The sequence below is a fragment of the Pholis gunnellus genome (genome assembly GCF_910591455.1).
Source record: "Pholis gunnellus genome assembly, chromosome: 16".
Taxonomy (NCBI): domain Eukaryota; kingdom Metazoa; phylum Chordata; class Actinopteri; order Perciformes; family Pholidae; genus Pholis; species Pholis gunnellus.
The window spans coordinates 17,832,317-17,855,488 of NC_136543.1; the positions used below are offsets into that span (position 1 = coordinate 17,832,317).

At 41.9% G+C, this 23,172-nt stretch overlaps 1 protein-coding gene across 2 annotated transcripts in view; it reads right to left on the reverse strand.

Annotated features, from left to right (window-relative positions):
- Positions 1 to 20,264: 20,264 nt before the first annotated feature.
- Positions 20,265 to 23,172, reverse strand: part of ctdp1 (CTD (carboxy-terminal domain, RNA polymerase II, polypeptide A) phosphatase, subunit 1) — a 50,831-nt gene continuing 47,923 nt past the window's right edge. For both annotated transcript variants that reach the window (XM_079176453.1, XM_079176452.1), the window contains exon 13: positions 20,265 to 22,001. In XM_079176453.1, coding sequence (XP_079032579.1) covers positions 21,809 to 22,001 — 193 coding nt within the window. In that variant the 3' untranslated portion in view covers positions 20,265 to 21,808. The remainder of the gene's footprint in view (positions 22,002 to 23,172) is intronic.

Genomic DNA, 23,172 nt, shown 5'->3' on the forward strand with positions numbered 1-23,172 from the left:
CACATGCGTAAGAGTCTGAGGGGCAGAGATGAAGAGCACCTTTTAGAGTCTGAGTCACAGGAAGTGATGGTTATGTTGACCAGCTGGGGTTTGTGTCATAAAAAAAGATGCTTCATAATAAGAAATGGCAAAACTAAATGGGCTAAATGGGTTGATCCAAGTCGACAAGTCTTTCTATACCCTAAAGTCTTGATATTTACTTGAACTCTTAAAGGGACGGTTCACCCCATAATCAAAAATACATATTTGTCCTCTTACCTTTCATGCTATTTATCAATCTAGCTTGTTTTGGTGTGAGTTGCCTACAGTTTTGGAGGTATCGGCCATAGAGCAATCTACCGTCCCTCAAATATAATGTAACTATGTGGCAATCGGCTTGTAGTGCACAAAGTGCTGCTAAAAATACATCCGAAAAATGAAACAGCAGTGTCTTTTTCCAGAAATCCTGACCCGGTTACTCAAAATAGTCCACAGACCTTGTTGTGAGCAGTTTCGTGTCGGAACTGTGGTTGAAAGAAAATAGTTCCTCCACGAAACTGCACACAGAAGGCCGACATCTCTACGGCCGATATCTTCGAAACTAGGCAACTCGCACCAAAACAATCTAGAATTGCTGACTTGTTTGTGTTGAATATATCTTCTTATTAAACATGAACTGTCCTAACAAGTTGCGGGAAGTTCCTGAAATGTAATTGGCTCCTATCGTACAAAGGAACCACTGGCTTCCTTCCCCAGTTTTTCTGGGAAAAGTTTTTCCCACTCACTTTTCTATCGGCCCACCCAACACGCAATATGTGCCTCCGCAACTGCTGGAGACTTCAGGACTTAACAGCCAGTCTCTCCCACTTTACATACTGCTGTTCAGAACCTCCAGAAGTAGCGTGACGATCTCAAATTGAAAAAAATTAAACCTGGCGCTTGGTGCCTAACAGTCAGTGTCAATCAGTTGATTGAAAGAGCTGGATTTAACAAAGTGTGAGACAGGGAGGAGGAGATAATGGGCTGAATAAATTGCTGGAAGGGAAAGGATCTATTTGATGGTGAGCCTGAAAGCGGAGAGAATGTGATGTCTGAGTGGAAGCACAGTTGCAACAAACGTATGAAGAATGTGGCACATCTGCAGTCTCTCTCCTCTTTCCTCTATTTTACATTCTGATTATGTGTCAGCTCACCTTCAGCTACAGAGCAGGAGGGCTAATTAGAGAGATGAGCTGCTGAAGTGTTTGGTCGCAGGGAGAAAATGACGTTTGCAAAAACCCCAAAACACAGCGATACAGAACAGACTGACATGTTCTACGTAATCTGTTCTCATTAGTTTGTCCTCTCTTGTTTCAAGGGCCCACCGGTGCAGTGCTTTGGCCCCGATTTACTGCGAAGGAGAGCATTCGTCTCCACATACCAACAGGTTAATGATCCTGGCACAAGGAGGGGGCATGTTTATCTGGACAATCCATACAAGAAAGGGAGAGGGGACATTTCTCTAAGAATCGTCATTTAAAAGCCTCTCATTAAGGGAAAACTCATCCACTTAAATACTGACAGGTAAATCCAGTTATCCATGGACAATGCTTTGGAAAGGTATGTTTTTGTCTGACGAGGAAGCAGCATAACGGGACTGCTCTCCAACAAATTTAAAGAAGAACAGTGTTGGGAGTAAAACACAAACATGTGATGACAGGAGCACATTTAATATGTGAGGAAAAATCCCTTCAATGGCATGGAGCTGGCTGCAAGGCTACCCTTTGTAGGAGACGTGTAATAATATACCAGGAGGAGATGAATTAAGTACAAGGAGGACACGTGCGGAAGCACTCAGAGTCCATTCAAGAACATGTTAGGGTTATTATACCACGAGGATATTATGGAAGCAGTAATTGAGAATAATTAGCCCCTTTGGCCCCTTCACAACCCCCTAAAGGAAAACCAGTGGGATATTACAATGACATGGAAGAAGTTTGTCACATGTATTAAAACAGGCTGCTTCTGTTATAACAGACGTGTGTGATCAACGTCTGATGGGTCAAGTGTTCTCCTCTGTAGCTCCAACGTCATTTGACAATTTCGACCCATTTGTGGGGTTATTAAAAACAAAAAAACAACCACTTATGTCATAAAAACAAAAAAAAAGTAAATCCTAAATGCCAGACTTACCCAGTGGGTAGTTGAGCTCGTGTCCATGTGTTTCAGCCGGCTCGCATGTTCGCAGCCCTCGATGTGCAGCATGCCTTTAAGTTTTCCACGCAGATGTTCTGGGACATTGTAGTACAATTCACGCTGCGCTCGATTTTTCCACGGAGTTTTTGCGCCTTCTTAAAAGTCGCCGTTCAAACGTCCAGAATAGATCCGCGGAGATCCCACAACACCGATTCGGTCCGCGGGAGACGCCAAAGAGGTAGACAGACGCGTTACTCCACATCAACAAACACTCCGTCAGTCTGCTCCGCTCTCCATCAGAGACGACGTGGCAGATGTTGCAGAGCAGACTGTGTGTGAGCGTGTGTGTGTGTATGTATGTGTGTGTGTGTGTGTGTGTGTGTGTGTGTGTGTGTGTTTGTGTGTGTGTGTGTGTGTGTGTGTGTGTGTGTGTGTGCGTGTGGCTCGAAAGACTGATGATGGTCACACCGCTCTGACTGTTCAGGTGCGTCCGGAGCTGCGCGCTCCGCGGTGCGCTGCGCTCAACTGCCAAACTGCGTCTCTGGGAAACCACGCATGCTGCAAGTCCAACCCGACAGCGTCAGGGGGGAGGGGGGGGGGGGGGGGGGGGTTGTTATGTATTTCATCTCACTGTCATGGCATAAGTATGGACTCTAATTATGTTTTCTTTTCTTCTGAATCTATATCCTCATTTTATTCACTCATCTGGCACCAAATTCTGATTTTAAAAATGATTTCTGGTAAGTTTGTCGGTGACATATTTGATAAAATTTCCCGGGATTGCTATTTTATTTAGATATAGACTACACTTTATTTCTAGGACACTTTGCTCATCACCTTTGCTCGTATTTTCCCAAGCAGGAAAAAAGATCACTAGTGGACACAAAGTCAGAGTCAGACCCAGCTCGTACAGGAGGTGTGGCTTTGCTGAAAGCCTGTCATACTGGCTCGAGCTTCTCTTTCATTTCTGTCAACACGACGTCAGCTTAACTCAAAATGAGAGACGGCAGAGAGACAATGATTTGGAGTCAGATTGATGCCAAAGTAAACAGTGGTGATGGCAGTACACGCATGCATTTGCAGGATATCTGCTCGGGTGAAAAGCTTCAAATGTGGTGACATAAGAAATGACTCTGGCCAGATTTTATATTGGACGTTTTCACAGACTAAAAAAAGAATCAAGGACAGGTGGTTGTTTTTATGGGCTGCATGTTGTTTTTGCAGAAACAACATGACAGGTTGTTAAGTTGTCCTTGGACAAAACACTCAACAATAGCCAGACCCAGAGGCGCTGCTCAAAAAGTTAAAACAAGATGATTTCCCTGGAATAAACCAAAATTATTTAGGATAAAAAAAATACTACATCTTCTAAAATCCACAATGAAGTAGGCTGAGTACTCTCACTGACATGTGTTCATGTGTTAGCCTACTGTTCCCCTTCAAACCCACAAAACTCCCAGTTTTCCCTCCACCTGATCACGCCTGCTTCTATCGTGTCATAACATTAAGGTCCTATAAGAAGCTCGATTGGACAAAATGATGTATGGGTCGTTAAGATAAGTCAAATAAAGCACCTGCAGCAACATATGCAGTGTGTAACTCGGCATCTCCCATTAGTTTACATTCATCATCTTTGTAAGCATTGATTTATGGGCCTATATATGCAACGTTTGCTGTGGAAGTTCACGGCAAATGCTACAATGTAGCGTAATAGAGAAAGAGTCATATTGATGTTGGTTACTCAGGCAAACTCTAAAGTTTGCTAATATCACTGAAGCAAACATTAGATATTGTTCGTACCAGACCAAGTAGTCCCTGAGTGAAATGAGCAATGGCGTGTTTTCTTAGCTATTAATTCAACTTTACATTTGTAAGTTGATGAATGTGTTATTTCTAATTTCAAAAGTCAGACATTCTCGCTTTAAATTTGAATAACTGCGGAGCAAGAATCCCCAGTGGCAACGCCACTTTAATTTACTTTTCTTTGACAGGTCAGTCCTGTCCGGGCTTTAGGGGGTCGCTGCAGAAAGTCTGGACCTCGAAGGCATCCAGGAAGAAAGATGTGAAGTCCTGCAAGCTAAGTGAAAAAATGTCCTTACTCGAATCAAAAATGATGAGATGGCTTTGGGGAGAAAAGACCATAGAGATTTGATAATAAGAGATCCTTTAAATTTGGGGAAAGTTAATTGGACTTTTTAATGGAGCAGGAAAACTCGCACAGCCAGCGAAAAAAAGAAACCCTTTAGATGTCCCCTCTAGGAGTTATGAACTCAGGAAGTCCACTCCTCTCTTTGTTTGTGTCTCTGACTTTAGTTGGTGTGTTTCTACAGTTAATTCTGAGCCCACATCAAGGTGGGAGATCCTCCCGGGCCCCTTTGGTCTGCAGACAGACATTATTAATCTGCCATCCGTTCGCTTGTATTCATCTCTCTCTCTTACGAGCCAGACTCTTCCTGTCCCATGTGTGTGTGTGTGTGTGTGTGTGTGTGTGTGTGTGTGTGTGTGTGTGTGTGTGTGTGTGTGTGTGTGTGTGTGAGACAAAGGTGTTTTCAGTTCACGCCGCTTGATGAAATGAAAATGGAAGTTTGTTGTTGTGCAAAATCATATTTAATTTAACCGTTCTGAGTCAGGCAGCTATTTTAGGTTTTCATCCGTGACATGTAAATCTTGCGTCGGCTCGTTATGAAAGAAAAAGGAGTTTACAGCGAGAGAATAACCACGAGTTCCACTGATACAGCTATATTAGCTGCTCTCCACAAGCGCCTGACATTGATGAATTACAACGCTCCGAATATGCTGCATCAGCCATGCGGGTACATAATAAACTTTGACTTCATCCCCCCCCGTGCCCTACCTCTGCACGAAGATGAAGTGACTGGACCGCAAGTAACGTGCTGCTCAACCTGAGATTATGGTCACAACATGCTCCCAGCCTTGTGCACCTCTCAGGCCTGAAACTGTCCTGGAAGCAAAATATAAAACAAAAGGCTTTGTTTTCTCCACACAAAGCGGGGCTACCAATTGTTTGCAGTGGCTTAATGATGCATGCACCACCTAATGTATGCAAAAATAGGCATCCCTCTTTAAGGATCATTAGCCATGCTTTTATTTCAGGGCCATCGTGGTTCAGACCTGTCATGTTCCAAATGAAGTATTCAATGATGTAAAAGCAGATATTGTTTTTCATACAACATAACTGTGAATGTTTATGCTGGTTATGTACATTTTGCATTTGTGGTACTTTGAGGTACCACTTGGATTGGCAAAAGCTGGACGTTTCATTACTTTTAGCTATTTGACCTATTTTCTCCAGCCATCTATTTTGACTATTTATCTGTTACTTTTAGCCATCACTGTTAGCTCTCTCTTTGAACCATTTCTTCATTATTTTTAGTTACTTTATCAATTTATAGCTACGTGAATCATTATGTGTTCATTTAGGCCGTCTATGTAAACCTTCTTTTTTATAACTACTACACCTGTTAGCTATCTATTTCAATGTGTTACTTGAACTGTTTATCAACTTTAGCTTCAGCATAGCTTTGTCACTTGCCAATTACTTTTCACACATTAAGTCCTAACACATGGTGCTACGGTGCTACCGATGACCCTGTAGATATATTCTCATCAGTTTGTAATTTCAACTTTTTTTAGGCCAGTTGAGCTACTCTACCATCTTTTCACGTATTCTCTGGCAACTGCAGAAGTACCTCATGGGGGGAATATGCTGCTAATTAAAGCTCTTGTTGCCTGAGTTGTTGAAAGCAGGTTATAGGTTATTCTTTTTTAATCTTATTGCTTTCCTCACAGGGTCGCTTAAATATATAGTTCTTTGTAAAGGTTTTGGCCCCCGGAGGGGATATTGATCCGTAGTCTCTTCACAGTAGGTTGTTTTTCAAGGGCACCGCTTCTCTACCTGAGCGAACAGCCTCCCGGCACAATGCACATTATGTATCAGCCAATACAAGGTTTTGGCCTCGTGATTATGACCCGCTGTCGTAATGAGATGCTCACCCTGCGGACGATCTCGTTATGATCCGAGGCCGACAGAGAGGGCTTCAATATTAATGACACAAGCTGTTGATGAGTATCTACCCGTCGGTCCGCTGGGGCTCCGCTCACAGCTTGTTGATATCAGGCAGAGCAGAGACCTTCAGGTGAAGGGAAAAAGAATCAAAGTCTTCAGAGGGACATGTCCTTGCATATTATCAGCACATCTGATGTTGTTATAAGCTCACAGGCGAAGTCGATCTGGTTTGAAAATGCCCACCAGACAAATTTGGTTCAATCAAATTGTGGTATAAGTCATAAGTTGTGTGTGGTTTGTGTCAAATTAAATCAATTTCATTTAAACAGATTGATTACGTAAGACAACAACAGGAGAGCTGCTGTGCCGGTTGTAAAGAGTGAGAGGAACTAACAGAGGAAACGTATTTACGGGTATAAAAACATCTGTTCTGTCATTGGAGAGCAGAGGAGTGATGCTAACAGTCACGACTAAAACAAAGAGGACGTTCATGTCTATCTGTTCAATCTTGGCTGGATTAAAGTTTATTTAAATTCTGTCCAGTGAATAAGGTTCACATTATTCGTTACTGTTGTACTCCAGTTTTGAGTTGCACGGACCTGAAAAATCTTGCCAAAAACATTTCTTCAAATTCTTATGTTTTATGCTACATTATTGGATGCTGTGGCATAAAAAATGTAAAAAATAAATTCATATCTATATACAGTATATAGTATATATATACTATATATACTTTAATATATATATACTATACATACTTTAATATATATATTAAAGTATGTTGCACTAGGCTCCAATTGTTGGGATTGATTTGAAACCTGGAAGAAATAATTGGAAACCTAAAGGTTGAATGACGTTTTTCTTTATGATCCCATTGCACCAGTGTTAAACATCTTTGTTGAGTCCTCTTCTTTACTTTTTCAACTTTTAAATCAGGTTCATTTAACATTTCATTACTCTACCAAGTATTAAAAACCAGAGCCCATTTCCAACAACATAAACTTTCAACTTTGCAGATTCCTTGTGTATATTTTTCACTGCCGCACACACCAAAGAACACATTTGGACGTGTACAATACAGCACAGAGGAGACACAGAGATCCAATCACAAATAGACATGCAGATATAATTTGTCAAACATAATGAAATAGAGTCATTCCATTCTGAACACCATGGCGAGAAAAGTGGTCACTGGGGCAAAAGCTAATGGGGATCTGAGCCGAACTAAAACTGGAAAATAAATGCTTACACGGAGAGGATGAAAAGCCAAATGTCACCTCTGAATGGCATTTAATCTCACATCAGCCTCGCAGCCTTTTACCGTTCTTGCTGCATTTTCCTTCAAGTGAAAAGATAAATTCCTCCTCCTGCAGACGCTTGAACGTAATCGTTGTGAGATAATGAGTCATAATGGTGAAATAAAAGGCTATTTAGAGTTGAATACATTACATAAATGCATTTCAACCTGAGAAACTTTTCCCCTTTTTATAGAATGTATTCTTAAATGTCATTCAACTTTAAACAGGAGGTGGGCTCAGGAAGTATCAACCAAGGCCAGACCTTGTAGCTAAACGGCCGCACAGAGAGAAAGGTGCTGAATCTCTGTAGCCAAGGCTGTACGTGGTGATTAATATGCTCTTATTTATCATTTGAAGCTGCACTAATCAATATTCTTGCAGTGACAATGAATCAAATGACTGTGTAGTGTGAAAGAGGTGGCTCATAGTGATAAAACCCACAGAGAATTATCACCCAACTCTGCAGTTCCTCTCGTCTTAGAGCCTTTTAGCTCATTGTTTTGGTTATATACCTCCCAGCTTTATGAACCAATCTACAGAGAGACAAAGCTAGCGATAGCTGCCAACAACTAGCTCAACAGCCCACATGCATTTCCCCTTGTGAGTTGACTGCCATAATGTGATAACATGTATTGACACTGTTGTGTTATTTGCTGGCTTTCTCATGGCCAACATGGATTAATCATGCTTTACACCTCTGCCTTGAAACAATGGAAAGATGAAAGTGTTATCTTACTTTCAAGGCCATGGAAAGCTTTTGGGGAGCAGAAGCTTTCATCGCCAGACCTGCTGTGAAAGCAGACGGTCCGTTTGTTTTGTACATTTTAAATATACGGGCTATTTACTCAAAGAAATACCCTCAAGCTGTATTTCTTTAAAGGGATGAAAAGCAGAGGAGCCAGGTGCCTTTATCCTGTAAGTCTGTGCAAATAGCATCCTTATGAATTAGAGCACTGCAGGGTCCTCTTCATGGGCCCAACTTTTTCTTTTATAAATAATTCATTCATATTATTCAAGCAGGCTGTTCTCACCCAGCATTTGACAAGCACGGAAACGATAGTAACATGCAAAGTGGCAAGGATGTGGAATTCTGAGTAGCTGTTTGTGGGGTTTGTTTGGCAAGAAAATAAAACACGGATTTGAAGCGTAGTCCAGTTCAAAGTAACCTCCGTGGTGTAGATTGTTTCATCTGATGTTGCAGAAAGTCAATGATGCTTGAATCTCCCGGCGAGCTTTCCTCGTGGTATCCCATCCCATCAGAGAACAGGTCTTCCTCTTCCTCTCTCATGGCTTCATTGGCCCCATCAGGGTGACAAGTGCTCTGCTGCTGCAATATTGAAGACAGGGGAGCGGAACAGAGGGAAGACATTCCCACACAAACCGCCGTCCTACAATACTGTGACATGTTTTCTCCTTCTTCTACGTCATTATCACGTCTTCCTCGGATGGAAAAATCTAATCTTTTCAAAGCCTGGTTCTGAAGTGACAGAGTATGAAACAATCTCTCCGTCCATCACAGACAGAAGAGCAGAGATGGAACTTCTCAGAGGCCGTCTTAATGATGCCTGAATGCACCTGTGCGTCATCGCGTGAGTGCTTTGATTTGGGGAGAAAAGAAGGAAATTCGAATTTGATTCAAGACTGATTTCCTTTGATTTAGAGAGAGGCGGGCAGGAGAAGGAAGCACAACAAACAGGGCACACACAGCCCTTACTGCGCGGTTTCCATCAGCTGTTCTGTACCGGCGCATCTTCAGCTTGCAACAGTCCCACAAGTCAAAGATGAAAAAAGGGAAGTGCGTGCAGAATCTGACATCCCTCGTCAAACAGCGAGCAAACGGAGGAGCCCTGCCAGCATCAGAGAGCAGCCTCAGCAGCAGCCGGATCTCTACGTGAACCTCTGACCGCTGACAACCTGCACTGCTGTGTTGATCACACAAATACTGGCCCACACAACAAAAACAGACTTATTTTTCTCGAAACTAAAATGGGTTGCCGGTTGCAGGAGCACCGACATCTTGAGACAAGATAAAATAAAATAACAACTGATCCCATTCATATAGGTTTGTATGGCAACCTTTATGACACTTCTCTATTACTGCTCTGGTGATACCTTTATGCCTTCAGCCTTCATGCTGCTGCAGCTCCATCTGTCACCTCCACCTACACATCATATGCAAAGCTTTTGTTGTTGTTGATTCAACTAAGACCTGATGTTCATGTGTTTTTTGTTAAAGGCGACTCAGTTCTTGAACATAATGCTCGTTGCTGTTGTTGTGATTCTTTGAGAGCTGCCTCAAAGAGCAGAGCCTTTTCCGCCAAATATAAAATTGAATTAAAGCTCGTTTCTGTAAAGCACATAAACTCTAGAAATAGCACTAAACGTTAGCTACTACCGGGAACTTTTCATGTATTGATTTTGGCGGTCCAAAGCAGTCGTGTTTTGAGCACCAGAGATTTGTGGTTTTGAGTGAAATGCCTCGCCAGCTATTGGACGGATTACCATGAAATTTGCTGCAGAAATAATTCAAGGCAAACAGAGAATGAATTGTTATCACTTTGATAGTCTGCAGACTTATAATCTAGCACCATCATGAAGACAAGTTTTGTTCAATATTTTGTTTTATGACCAAATACCAGCGTCATATGGACTTTGTTTAGTGCTAGTTAGCGAATGTTAGCATGTAGGTGAAACTAAACTGTACGTGCCTGTACGCCTCACAGTCACTGTGGCTTGCAGACTCAAAATACAAACTGACTACTTTTTGAGATAATAGCAGAGTTTGAAATATTTTAAGTCAAAGTTTTGGGAATCTCAAAGTCACTTGGAGGGTTTCCTCCCCCCCCCCCCCCCCCCCCCAGACTCTCACAGCAATTGTGTTCGATGCCCTTCACCGCTGCCACACACAATCAGCACCCAGCCACAGAGAGGCGTGTGGGGCGGATTCATGGGATGCCACTGCCTGCCACATTTGTTACTCCTGTCACCAGCTGCAGGAGACATCTCATAAATGGGGTGGACTGTGTCTGTGGGTGTCAGTGGATGTCTGTCTCGTCACACAGCAACATTCAGGATTGCTTATGCCTACACCCCCCTATTACCTTCACCACCACCCACCCCCACCTCTCCTCCTTCCCTGCTCATTGTTACTGTCCGATCAGACGAAGCTGCCATGCAGGTTTCACCAGAAACTCCTTCAGCTCAGATTCCAGCAGGTTTTGGCTATAAAAAAGAATTTACTTATCTATTTTTGAATGTAAAGGAGCCAGGGTTAGGAAATTACTAGCTTTCATCTTAGCATAATGTCAACATGTTCCTACTTGCAAATATGACGAACTGATTCACTTTCATTGATTTTTATTGCCCATGCTAGCTGCATATGGATGCAATGTTGGGCTGTCGGTCAGTCTCCAGAGGACGACTTGTGTAAATGATGGATTAACTCATAGATTTTCATCTAGCACCATCATCAGGTCAAGGTGTTTCATATCCAATCCTTAAAGGAGCTGTATTTTGTTTCACTGACCAAAAATCACAACAAAACATCCTCAATGACAGAAATAAAAACAGACACAAAAGTAAAAAATAAAATAAAAATAAAATAAAAGGGGGGTCACCATTAACTCTTTACAACCTTTGATTCTTTTCAGACCAGCTGAGAACACTACCCATCTTTCCCTTTGTATACAGTCCATTTTCTCCAGCGTTGATCATGGATCTCTGCTTTGATCCTCAGAGAAAGAGTCGATTTCTCCATAGAGTATATTTCCTCTGCAATGTCCAGCCACTGTCCTGGACTTGGAGGGGTCACTTTTCAACCAGCTCCTTGTGATGGCCTTTTTACTTGAGTGTCAGGATTTTAAAGAGGTAGATGTCCTTCTTTTGAATTATGTCGCCAGGTATCAATCCCAGGTACACAGCCCGGGGGTCCCTGGGAATCTTGTAGCAATAGAATCTCCTCCAGAGTCTGAATAACCCTGTCCCAGAAGATTTGTCCCCTCAGGTAAACACTGTTAACTCTGCCCGCGCACCGTCGACATGTTGAGAGCCGTTGAGAGGCAATCGAAATGGTCCCAATCTCAGATCTTTAAACCGTGAAGTTTACGAAATACTTGACTACTGATTACATTCCCAAGAGCCTCAGCTGTGTTTTGTATGCATGCTAAAATGCTAAACTAAGAATATGGTAAACATTATACTTGCTTAACATCAGCATGTTAGCGTTTAGCTCAAAGCACCAGAAAATCCTCAAAGAGCCAGCATGGCTGAAGATTCTCAGTGTTGTTATTCAATACCTTGTTCAGAGTTGATGTCGTGTAGAATGACATTGAGGCTCCAGTGCTTTCGAGAAGATACTGCGCAATAGTTCAAATATAAAATATGTCTGTTCTTGTGCACAAACGGCAGAAATACTTCTTCTCACGTGTTCTTTTCCTTCCTACTTCACTTGACAAATCTTAAAAGGCTAAAACAGGCCAGTAAAGCATCTTATTACCATCAAGGTGTCGAGAACTATGTAATGAACACGTGGTCAACCAGGCGGTTTGCAGCAGTTGCGTTTAAGAGTCATAAAATGTCCTTTTTACAGCAAACCAATAACCCCTGCAGACATTAAGGCAATCAGGGCTGAGCACTGAGCATGACTTGAATTGCTGGAGTAATAATAACCTGGTGAAGAAAAGCCGCTCTCTGATTAATTAAACCTGGTCTGCACGCTTTGCTATCTATGGCTGAGACATGAGAGGACACACTGTGGCTTCCACTGAAGCCCGGGGCCGCTGGCTTTATGAGGGCTGTAAATCAAAGTAGTACTGAAATGGAATTTTATATAGTTTTTTACTAAGTCACAAAGTTTCGTTTTTTATTGGAGAACTGCGGGGATGGATTGTCCTGGTGGTGTACCTGCTGCTGTTTTTGGTGAGAAAACAATGAATAAAATATCAACTTCTCTTGCTATCGCTAAAAGGGCCGATGATATAATTCCCAGCGCTGTCAAGGTCGGCATCCCCGCTGCTGTCTGAAATCATAATTTGCAAAATATATATATATATATTACCTCTAATATAATTTTCTCATTAAATATCAACCATCTAATCAAGCCAAAGACTGATTATATCATCAAGGGTGTGCGGTTAACTCATACACAGCAAACTCTGCTGATACCAAAGACAGACATGGAAACACAGATCTGATGAGTAAAATATTTAAAAGAGAACATGTGCTGCTCCCTTTAGTGTCAAACTGCTTTTTAGGACAGTGATGGGAATAGGAAAGATTGGAATATGTATGAGTCATGATATTGCTGATTTATTAGATACAGACGCTGGATTTAAAGGTCATCCGGAAGCGGCTCGTAAAAGCCTGTGAAGAAGCCACGAGTCAGTGATCCCGGGCTGAGCCTCGTATCCCACCGACGGAGAGCGGCGGAAGATACAATTGGCTCGTCAAAAAGCTGTCAAGCGACCGGTCTGATTATGTTTGTTTTTTTAAACCGAAGGCTTTCTTTGAATAGTTGAAAGAAGCATTGACACCATTGTTTTTTTTTTGTCTCTCCGCCTCCACGTCCCGCTCCTTCAAATCTGTTTATTTGGCTATTTAACCACCATGTTTGGTTCTGGTGCAGAAATTGAGCTTTGTCAGTTAGAATAAACCATCTTAGCAGTTTTCAGTGCAATTTCACCTGTTTTGCAAAACCGATATGCAGTGACATCCTCTAAAGAAATACAAATGCTGATTTGCATTACAAACAGTTAATAATCCGCCCAATTATGACCGTATTTCATATTTTAAGACTTATTACTGGACAAATTGACATGCTAATTTGGATATTTTTGCTCTATAGGAAGCTTAGTCAAGCTTTGTTTCTTTGCAAAGCTCCCGTGGTGTTTTTTGAAAATCTCTGTTACATAAAAAGTGCATAATGGCACACGGAGCCATGGAGAAATCTGCCAGTAAAAGATATATAAAAGTCTTGATGTTTTCAAAAAAGAAGCACAAAAAATCAACCACAGTAACTACATGGCACTGGACAAAAATACCCTGGGAATTACTGAGCGCTGTATTTCTGGAGGAGCGGAAATTAGCTGAGGTGTGGGATTTTGATTAATATTTCACTAATGAGTCATGACCAGAGAGCTACTCGCTGATGAAAGCTAGATAACCCTGTGAGAGGCGTCTGATCTGGATATAGGGAGAACCGTTTAGTCATCATCATTTGTTGCAATCTAGCAGTGACTTCCCTTTTTATGACACTGATTTAGCTACGCAGTGAAAGATTTAAAGCAATGGTGGAAAACCCTTCATTGCTATCTTGCAGAGAGTTAGGTACGGAGATTGTGCCAGATTGTGCACTAAATATGAAGCTAGGGCAGGGAGTTGATTAGCTTAGCTTAGCTTAGCATAAAGGCTGGAAGCAGAGGGAAAGAGCGAGCCTGGCTCTCTCTTAAGTTAAAAACTACCAGCACCTCTAAAGTTCCCGAATAAACTCGTTCATCGAATTATGTTTCACATGTGGATTTAACCGAGACACTTTAGTTTCGTGACTGTGACGTAACCAGCAGACTCCAGGATTATGTACTGATTCTTCTCATGATAGATATATCTTTTTCCTCTTGCTTCCAGACTTTATGCTAAGCTAAGCTAATCCTCTTCCAGATCTAGATATATTGTTTAGTGAACAGACACAAGAGCTGTATCCGTCTTCTCATCCATCTCTTGGCAAAAAGCAAAAATGTCAAAAGTAATGAAAATGTTCAGCTGCATGCCCATTGAGCGAGAACAATAGGACTCTATATCCAGCAGGACGTGGTTAGCGTTACAATGGAAGCTGGCACACAATGCGGACCTGGCCCAGTTATCAGCTCCACATTTTCTTAGATTTACACATTTTATTAAAACAGTGCCACTCATTCATTTCTGGAACTTATTAAAAACTAACTTAATCAGTAACTTCATTGACCTTTAAAAGTTTGCAATCTTTGCCTTGAAGTAAAGTTGCTTGGAAAAAGAGGATATCTGTTATTCTGAACATGCCCTCAAGCAGTCAAATGACACGTCTGACTTGATTTATCATGTTTCATTATGCAGCTCTCAGCTCATGCTGTTATCTGTCTTACTAACTTACACGGGGGACGACTAATTAGCGTGCTCACGGACCTTGTGCAAGGACTTTACAGTAAAACCATGACAGAGATTTTGAAGGATTACATGTCTGGAAACCTGTGTATCATGCAGGGTTTAGACAGCGATAGTCAAAGGGCCTCTGCTCAGACTGGGTTTTGAAGCTCACGGGCTTCAGTGTGCTTCCTGCAACCGGTGATAACCGAAGATGGGACTTACTGCAGTTGTCGGTATTTTTTTAAAAGAAAACGAATGACGCTCTGATCCCGAGTGTTTGATCAAGTTTACGCCGTTTGTTTTCATGACACGTCACGCTTATTTAACAGATGGAAGCAATAACTGCGCGGGGTCCTGTAATAGCTTGCCAAAGTCGAGGTAATCAGTCCTTTTCATGAACTTATTTATGGAAGCTCTCACAGCCCCCCCCCCCCCCCTCCCTCTGCTGCCCTACATACTGTACTCTAACAGCTGCTGCATGTCTGCACTCTGGTAATCAAAAGGTAAGAAAGGTTTGGACAACCTTTCATCAGAGCCCCCGTATTTTCCTTCACCTTGTTCCACCTTCGAGATGCACTCGCATGGCACAGGATGCAGACATCCACCATAAAACACACAGTTACATCTCGTGGAAATGGTGAAAAACAATGTAAAATATCTCAGAAATGCTTGGCTGAGGTGCAAAAGTTGGTGTATTCATACAAACTGAACGTGAAAAGGTTCAATGGAGACTGTAACCTTCCTCAAATATGATATACGAAACAAACGAACAAACAGAAAATCTAAAATTTTATCACGTTATCCACATTGTTTTTCTTCATTTGAGGTTTGATTGGCGCACTTTCAATGATCAAAAGTTGTTGTGCTCTCTTCTTCTGCAATAGATTCATGATTTTAGCCGCTTCTCTGATAAAATGTGCAATACATTTAGGATTGCATTGAACTACATTATATTATAAGACAATATATTGCTCGACTGACGTGACAAAACGTCGATGTCCACTTTAGCTCAGGACACAGGCAGCGGCCTCCTGGATGAAAGTCCTGTGTTCATTTGACCCACCCGCCCTGCGTGGACTATTTTCCACTGTGTCTGTTGCTCTGACCGTGAAATAATGACGAGGGTGAGTTTACGTTATTGTTCAGGCTGGTCTCGTCCGTCATTCGTAGCAAAAGCTACGGAAAGAAAAAGCGCCGTATTATTTTGTAAATCATCCAGGTGATCACGAATGATGAAGAATAAAGAACCCCAAAAGCAAACACAGGGCGGTGGAGGTGGAGGTGGATGCGTCCAACAAACGGAGATCTTTCAGTCAGGAGACACGTGAGACAAGAAGTCAACGTTAATGTTTTTGTCTCCTACCTTTTGTACTTCAGTAATGACATGGCATCATCTTTACCTAAACTTACCAAGTACTTTTGTTGCCTAAACCTAACTAACTATTTCATAATCTATTCCTCAATTTACCAAGTAAGAGTTGTGAGTGACACCGGGTTGAATAAGTCTCCACTTATTTGAAATGATATAAAACTATTTATTTGGCAATAAAATCTGTGTATCACACCCTTTTTGTTGTTTCCCTTTTCTCATCATTTCATTTTATTTATTCCCTCATCAGAATATCCTTGAATGCACCTTAAAAATGTCTCCATTACGTCTGTTTTTGGCAATGATGATGATGCCAATCACAGACGTTAATTGTCATGATGATGATGATCAGGATAATGACTGTCATTATTACTCTGATTATTATTACACAGTTCTTTCTTTGTATTCATTAAGATCAGCACAACGTGTCCCTGATTGTATTTGGTACAAAACTAAATTACAAAATACACAAAGTAGAATTAAACCAGAGGGCACTACAGTATGTGCACACTAACTAACCAACCAGCTACTATTATTAACACAAACACCTTAATACATTTTCACATCCGAATTGTCAAATAATTTGAATCTGTGTCTCTATGTCCTGTTTTTATAACTACTTAAGAGCTCTGCCTGACCGATCTTCTTTTGTGTTGTTCTTGCTGTGTGTCTTCCCTCAGTTCTTAGGACCGTAAAAGCAGCACCACAGAGTAATGCTGCTGTTCAGTCATCTCACCACAGCTGACACCTCTGTTAAGGTGGGATGCAGTAGAAGGTCACATAAAGGGCCGAACAGACCCCGAGGGTTCCTCTCTGTTCCCGTCTCCTTTCTCTTCCCGTGTGAAAGGAAGCCATCATTCACCAGAACTGGTGCTCTCACCTTTGAAACTGGGGCAGGCAGACAATTCCTTCATAACTTTTCAGCATATTATAATTAAAATGGTGTGAAAGAAAACTAGACTTCTACGCCTCCTCTTGGCTCCGTTTCGGGAGACTTTGAACAACCGCAGGTGATTTCAGAGAGAGGGCGTTCCTATTGGCTGTTCTACAAATGCAGATGTGCGTCCCTTCATATGCTGAATGTGACAACGGACGTACCTGCAGGGATCAGCATGGGCAGCAACTGCATACACTGCAAAGCAACTCCAAAAACAGGAAGACGGACTTATCAAAAAGAGAGACTGACAATATTGGCGAAGCGTTTGAGAGATGGAGAGAAACTGTTGATGGTTCAGCAGCATCAAAGTGAGGCTCACGGCTACAGCAGCTACAGTGGGTTGAGGGAAGCATCATTTGTTCTCCTTTGTAACAGTTCAGCCCTCTGCGCAGGTCACAACAAGCAAGGATTTCATCGATATTGTAGCTCACTAGAGCCTCGAATCACAGTACGTCATCTCAAAGGGCTTTACAGGCTCACAAGTGTGCAAAGAAAACACAAAAACATGTAACGACACCGGGATCACAATCATGACGGGATGATGTTTTGAGATCAAACTGACTGAGTCTCTTCACTATCAACCCCTGAGCAGAACTACTCGTGGCAAGACTGCAGGCGGAGCAGATATCTGACCTGAGGTGCCAATCAAACCGAAGCTTCTCGTTGGCTTCATGGCTGATCAATCACATCTCTGACTCGCTACCGTCAGGACGAAGGCAAAGGAAGAAGATCAGAGATATGAAGGCGTATGAATCGTTGGGGAGTTACCAGTGGGAGCAGCTGTCACTCACCAGTGAACACAAGCTTTTTTTTTCTTCATGTTGGCTAATCTTTAGGTGAAGACATCAGGGGAAAAGAGTGCAGCCTCATCTGCATTTCCAGGCTTCCAGCTTAACATCGAGAGGTTTGTAGGTTAATCCATGATAAAAGCACACAACTTCAAGCAAGTCTGACAAAATTAATTTAAAAGTCCATTCACTAGCTTTTCCAAAACTTTTCTTGAAGACATAAAGGCGCAAGATTGAAGATTGGGAGCATTTCTGTGGTTTCTTAATGGCTCTCAACATGTAGACGACGAGCTGGAAGCTCATAGCTAACAGCGCAGTGTACAGCACAAGTGCTGACAGAGCTGTTTACCAGAAGGGGAACCGGAGGGTGGGCACTGCATGATGACACTGTCAATCAGGACGGCGTTATTAGCTGTAATCTCCATTCGACAGCAGTGCAGAGCGGCGTTCGTGAGCTAACCAGTGGGGCACGCTCACATGCACGAACATGAACTAAAAGCATGTCAAAGAAATATTTAGTATGTCTCCAGAACAGACCAAAAAATACCAGGATGTCCTCCTGCATCCGCTCACATTTTGCTGTCTAAAAGCCAGCATGCTCTTTCTGACTATTCTGACCCACAATCCTCTGCGCGGCAGATACATGAGCGAGAGGGTCAAAGTTTAAGGTGTTATGACGAAGCAGTCTGTCCCAATTGAATACTACATGCAACAGTACGTACTCTGTAAGGCAGCTGCAGTATTTACTAAACATAAAAAGAAAAATAATGTGATTTGGAACGCAGCGCAAGATATTCAACAAAGACGGGGAAGAAGAAGACCGCTAGATTGTAAATGCAGGATTTATAGTATAGTATATATAGTATAGTATATATAAAAACAGCTTTGTAAATGTTAAAAGGAAGGAATGTGGAAGGAAGGATACAGGATGCAATTTGGTGCTTAACAACTAAAATACTCGTTAAGCAGAAAACTCCACGGGGCTCAATTAAGATCCTGTTTGTAAAAGCTGTTTTTTGTGTCACACTCCCGCTTCTTAAAATCATGGTTCCACTTTGACATCTGGAACTCTAAACAAAATAAATATACTAATTCAAAGACAATACAGCGATATAAAAAATGAGAATATCAGATATTTCTATCAGGGAGGATCAGGTCGGGAGTCATTAAGAATAAGGACCAGAAGCAAAGAGAAACCAGTTAATTGGAAGTAAACAGTCACATGAAAAAGAAATAGTGCTTTTGTTCTTAATGGGACCGTTTCTCAACCATAAAATATACAAAAGTATAGATTAGAACAAAGGCTCGTTAGACAAACAAACCGTGCTGAGACGCACAACTCACAGAGGAAACCAAACTACAGCAAAAGTCTCCCCAACAGAACCAGAGCAGAAATGTCAGCAATGAAAGCAGTGCGTGGATGTGCGTTATGTGCTCTTATTCCTGATCAAAAGGCATTTTGTGTACATTTATTATTCAAGGTTGAAACCATTTAACACCAAGTAAGCTTAGAGTCTAGCAGCTTAAAAAGGTGGCATGCCAGTGGATCTTGATTTAGTGTCTGATTTTGAACTCATCTGTAATTAAACAAAAGGTCAAATTAACCCTCCATTAGTTCTATAAAAACCTTGTAAATCAGTTTTGTAACAGGCTTCGCTTCCTGTCGCTTTTAGCACCTCGGTGTCTCATTTCAATCCACTCTGTGGATCATAAATTATCAAAAAAAAAAAAACAGCTGCAAAACTGAAATTAATTTACATTTAAATGTGGACTCAAAGCACTGCTGACCACTGCGGCTCTGCAAATGTGAGGAAAACAATCCACCCTGGAGGAAAAGTACTTGCTTTCATCATCAGAGGATAAACACCTCCCTGTTTATTGCTGTTTGCTTTTGGCTTTTAAAGGCAGCGGCTCATCAGGCGTTCCGGGAAAGAAGCGCAACCGAGCGGGCAGAGTCACGCTTTTAATGGACTTTATGGCTGCGATTTATCCTGCCGTTTCCTGTGTGATCAGCGCCACACCTGCAGGCCTGGTGCTTTTGACTGGAGGAGCAGATGACATGAGTAAACAAGCCCCTGAAAAATGTACACCAAAGACCTAATTTTGAACCCAGAATCCCATTGTATTTAGTTCAGAATGAAATGTTGAGCTTTTAACCTGCAGAAGTGTCTTTTACTTTTTTGCATCTAAAATTGCAACCGGACGGCTTGTGGCGTCTGTAAAGCAGGTTGCAACACATTTGGTACACATGCATCAAACTAAGCGGCGATATGGCACGACGCCTAATGGGTCTGCTATTGTTTTCATGACACAGAGCCTCTATAAACATCCATGCACAGAGCCCATTAACTGAGGAGTATTTCCTGCTGGGAGCCTCATAGAGCCATACGCATTATGATCTCCATGTTAAAAACCCAGCACAGACGAGGCAGGCTAATGGACTCCATCTGCAGTACAAATTAATGATCGTGTTCAGGGAATACTGGATATATTTCAGAGTCCCCGAAAAAAAATTTCAGTCGTGTTACTTAGAAACATTTTTATTTGATGAAAGTATTTTTTTCTCTCAGGGTCAAGTAGGAAATAGACTTTACAAATACTATACAAGTCAGTTGTTTTGATTGAAACTGGAACACACCGCAAACACAAACAAAAGAGAAACGGGACGACTGTCACTGTAAGAGGATAAACTGGATGTGTTGTTGGTTGCGGCAAGTGAAGGTAAAGGTAATTGTTTATCGGGCAGAGACTCAACCAGACATCTGCTCTGCTGCCAGAACGATCCTTCACTGTTTGGAAGCTTTGTAGAGATGCCAAACATTAACGGTGAATGCTACACGGAGGTTCAAATGGCAGTGAGATGGAAGCGTTTGATAGAACTCCCGCAATGTGTGGTGTTAGTAAAGTGCACGCGGCATTGGTTATATTTACCAACCAGGCTGGTTTAAACCAAAGCACGCCCCTCTCTGCTTGCTGCTCGTTACTTTGAGGTTATCTTCCTTTGGACAGACAACTAAAAAAACTTCAATTTTGGAGAAAATAATTGTTTTTTTGGGGCTCATTTTACGCAGCTCTGCACTGTATAAGCATCGTGCCTCGTGCAGGTTTAAAGGGTTTGCTCACCCAAATAACCAAAAACATATTTTCTCTCTCAAGCTATATCTCAAAAATAAATCATCTGCTCGCTTAGTTGAGTTTAAGTTCCATATTGACGTCTATTTGTTTTCTACCACACTTTGTTCTTAGGTCAGACATCTCAGAGAGGGAATACCTTAAAACAAGACTGTTTGAATACTAAGATAAAACTAAAAGGTAAGCGAGGAAATGTGTTTTGTAATTTGGGAAAAGTTACCCTTCCTGGTAACGAGGCTTCACGAGGGTTAAGCTCCAGTGTACACAAGCAGAGGCTTAGTGAGAGCGCCTGTCCTCAACTGTACGACAGCAATAGAAGAGACGGGTCGACGAAGGCGAGCAAACGCGTATAAAAACGCATGAAAATGGACACAAACTTAAGTTAAGTGTGATCCAGTTCACGGCGGTGGAGAAGCTTACTTTACCATAAACGTTATCGAACGTAGAAACACACTGAGGAAGAAATGACTCACACATTCAAACGTCTAGATCGGCTGGTTGCATTTAAGGAGCCTAACAAACTGTTGCGGAGGCCAAAAAAGAAAAAGTAAAACTGGAAGTTCCAGAGTAAAATATTTAGCTGCACGCCTTGACAAACCTATTCCAAACTCTTTGGCATGTACGACCACTTTGTCATTTCATTTATCCGTTTCTCATCAATATAAAAATTGAGATAGAAAACCAAACAAAAAGAAGTATCAAATGTTATGCCTCCTATGGTTTGTTTATCTTACAATAAAATGTTAAACATCAAAATGTTTTCTGCCAGAAAAGGCCATACATCAATGCTACAAAACAACCTACGCCTTTTATTTACACAGCAACGCTTCTGTACAGGACATTCATCGTCATCACGGCACGCATTCATGGCTCATACATCCTAAGCACACCGATTCCAAAAGCAGAAAAATAGGATTTTTTTTAGGTACCACTTGTTTTTGTTTGTTGTTGTCCTTTTACTGTGAATGAGTCTCTTCATTTTCCACGTCACATAAAGTCGTTGAGCTCCAACTCCAAGGCCGCGGCCATCTCGTCCGCCTCCGAGCTGCTTCCTCCTTCCTCCTCGTTGGAGTCTTTAGAAGACTCGTCGGCAGATTCCCCCGCCGCCTCCTCCTCTTCTTCCTCCTTAATGTCGTCCTCTTCCTCCTTGGCGGCTTCATCGTGCTTACGTTTGTGGCCCCTACACGACAAAACACAGAAGGTGATTTAAAGAAGAGAAGTGTAACAGCTTTAACCTGTGGGACTCCGCTGCTGCTGACTCAGACAGGATGAACATGAAGGCATCATTTAAAACATCCATACCAAAATGCTGCATGTTTTTCATTATACTTCGATACATATACATTTACCAGCATCTGTAAAGATGAATCATTACGGCGTAAAAGTTCCTCTATGTTTAGAGATCATCATCAAACTATATCCAGTTAGTTTTTATAGTGTAACGTTTGGCTTCTGAGCAATAATTTATAATGTTTAAACAGGAATAAACTGACAGAGACAGACAAACACCCACAGTCCTCTTCAGTTGGTCATTGTGACATCGATCGGTCGAGTTTAGGTCCAGCTTAGAACAGCAGCTTTTTACCTTAACTTGGGCCCCGAGGACCGGACGATTCACTCCAAGATGTTGGAACATATTCGAAGTGTTGGGTCACTTTTCAACGGCACGCTTTGCAAATTGGATATCCATCTTCTACAACTCCCCGGTCATTTTGTAGATATCAACAAATGCTCCCACCCTGCCAATTTAAGGCACTTTCTGGTGGACATAAGGCTGGAATGCGGGCTACGTGACTCCAGAGATTTGTTCTTTAACCAATAGATATCGCAGCTTCCATCGTTCTGACGGTTATGAAACCGTCCCGGCACCTCTAACCCGAATCACGTTGCGGTTTTATTGGGGTTCAGGTTTAGATTCACAAATTATAACAGATTGATCCTAGAATAATGCAAACACACTTGTACAAATACAAATATGTCGACTGATTTAACATCATTCGACCGTTTAAAACAAGTTGGAAATCAACCTTGTAGAACGGAAGTTTACTCGGAGAGCTTTGAGAGACTTGTGCTTCGCAACATGTTCCCCGAATCTCAACAACAAGGAGGGTGAGCGCAACATGAGACGAACAACTATGAGAATAAGACCAATGTTGAGGAAAAACAACATATTTTCCATGAAGATAGACCATCATCCCTGCCCACACCTGATCGGATGACTGCAGCTCTACCAGCTGTTATTGGTGCTGATGGAAAAATACACGGTGTCCGTTCAGGAAATCAATGTTTTTCTAACCCGCCTTCCGACATCTGTTTCTGAACGAATGCGATGCAAGAACACAAAAAGAGCC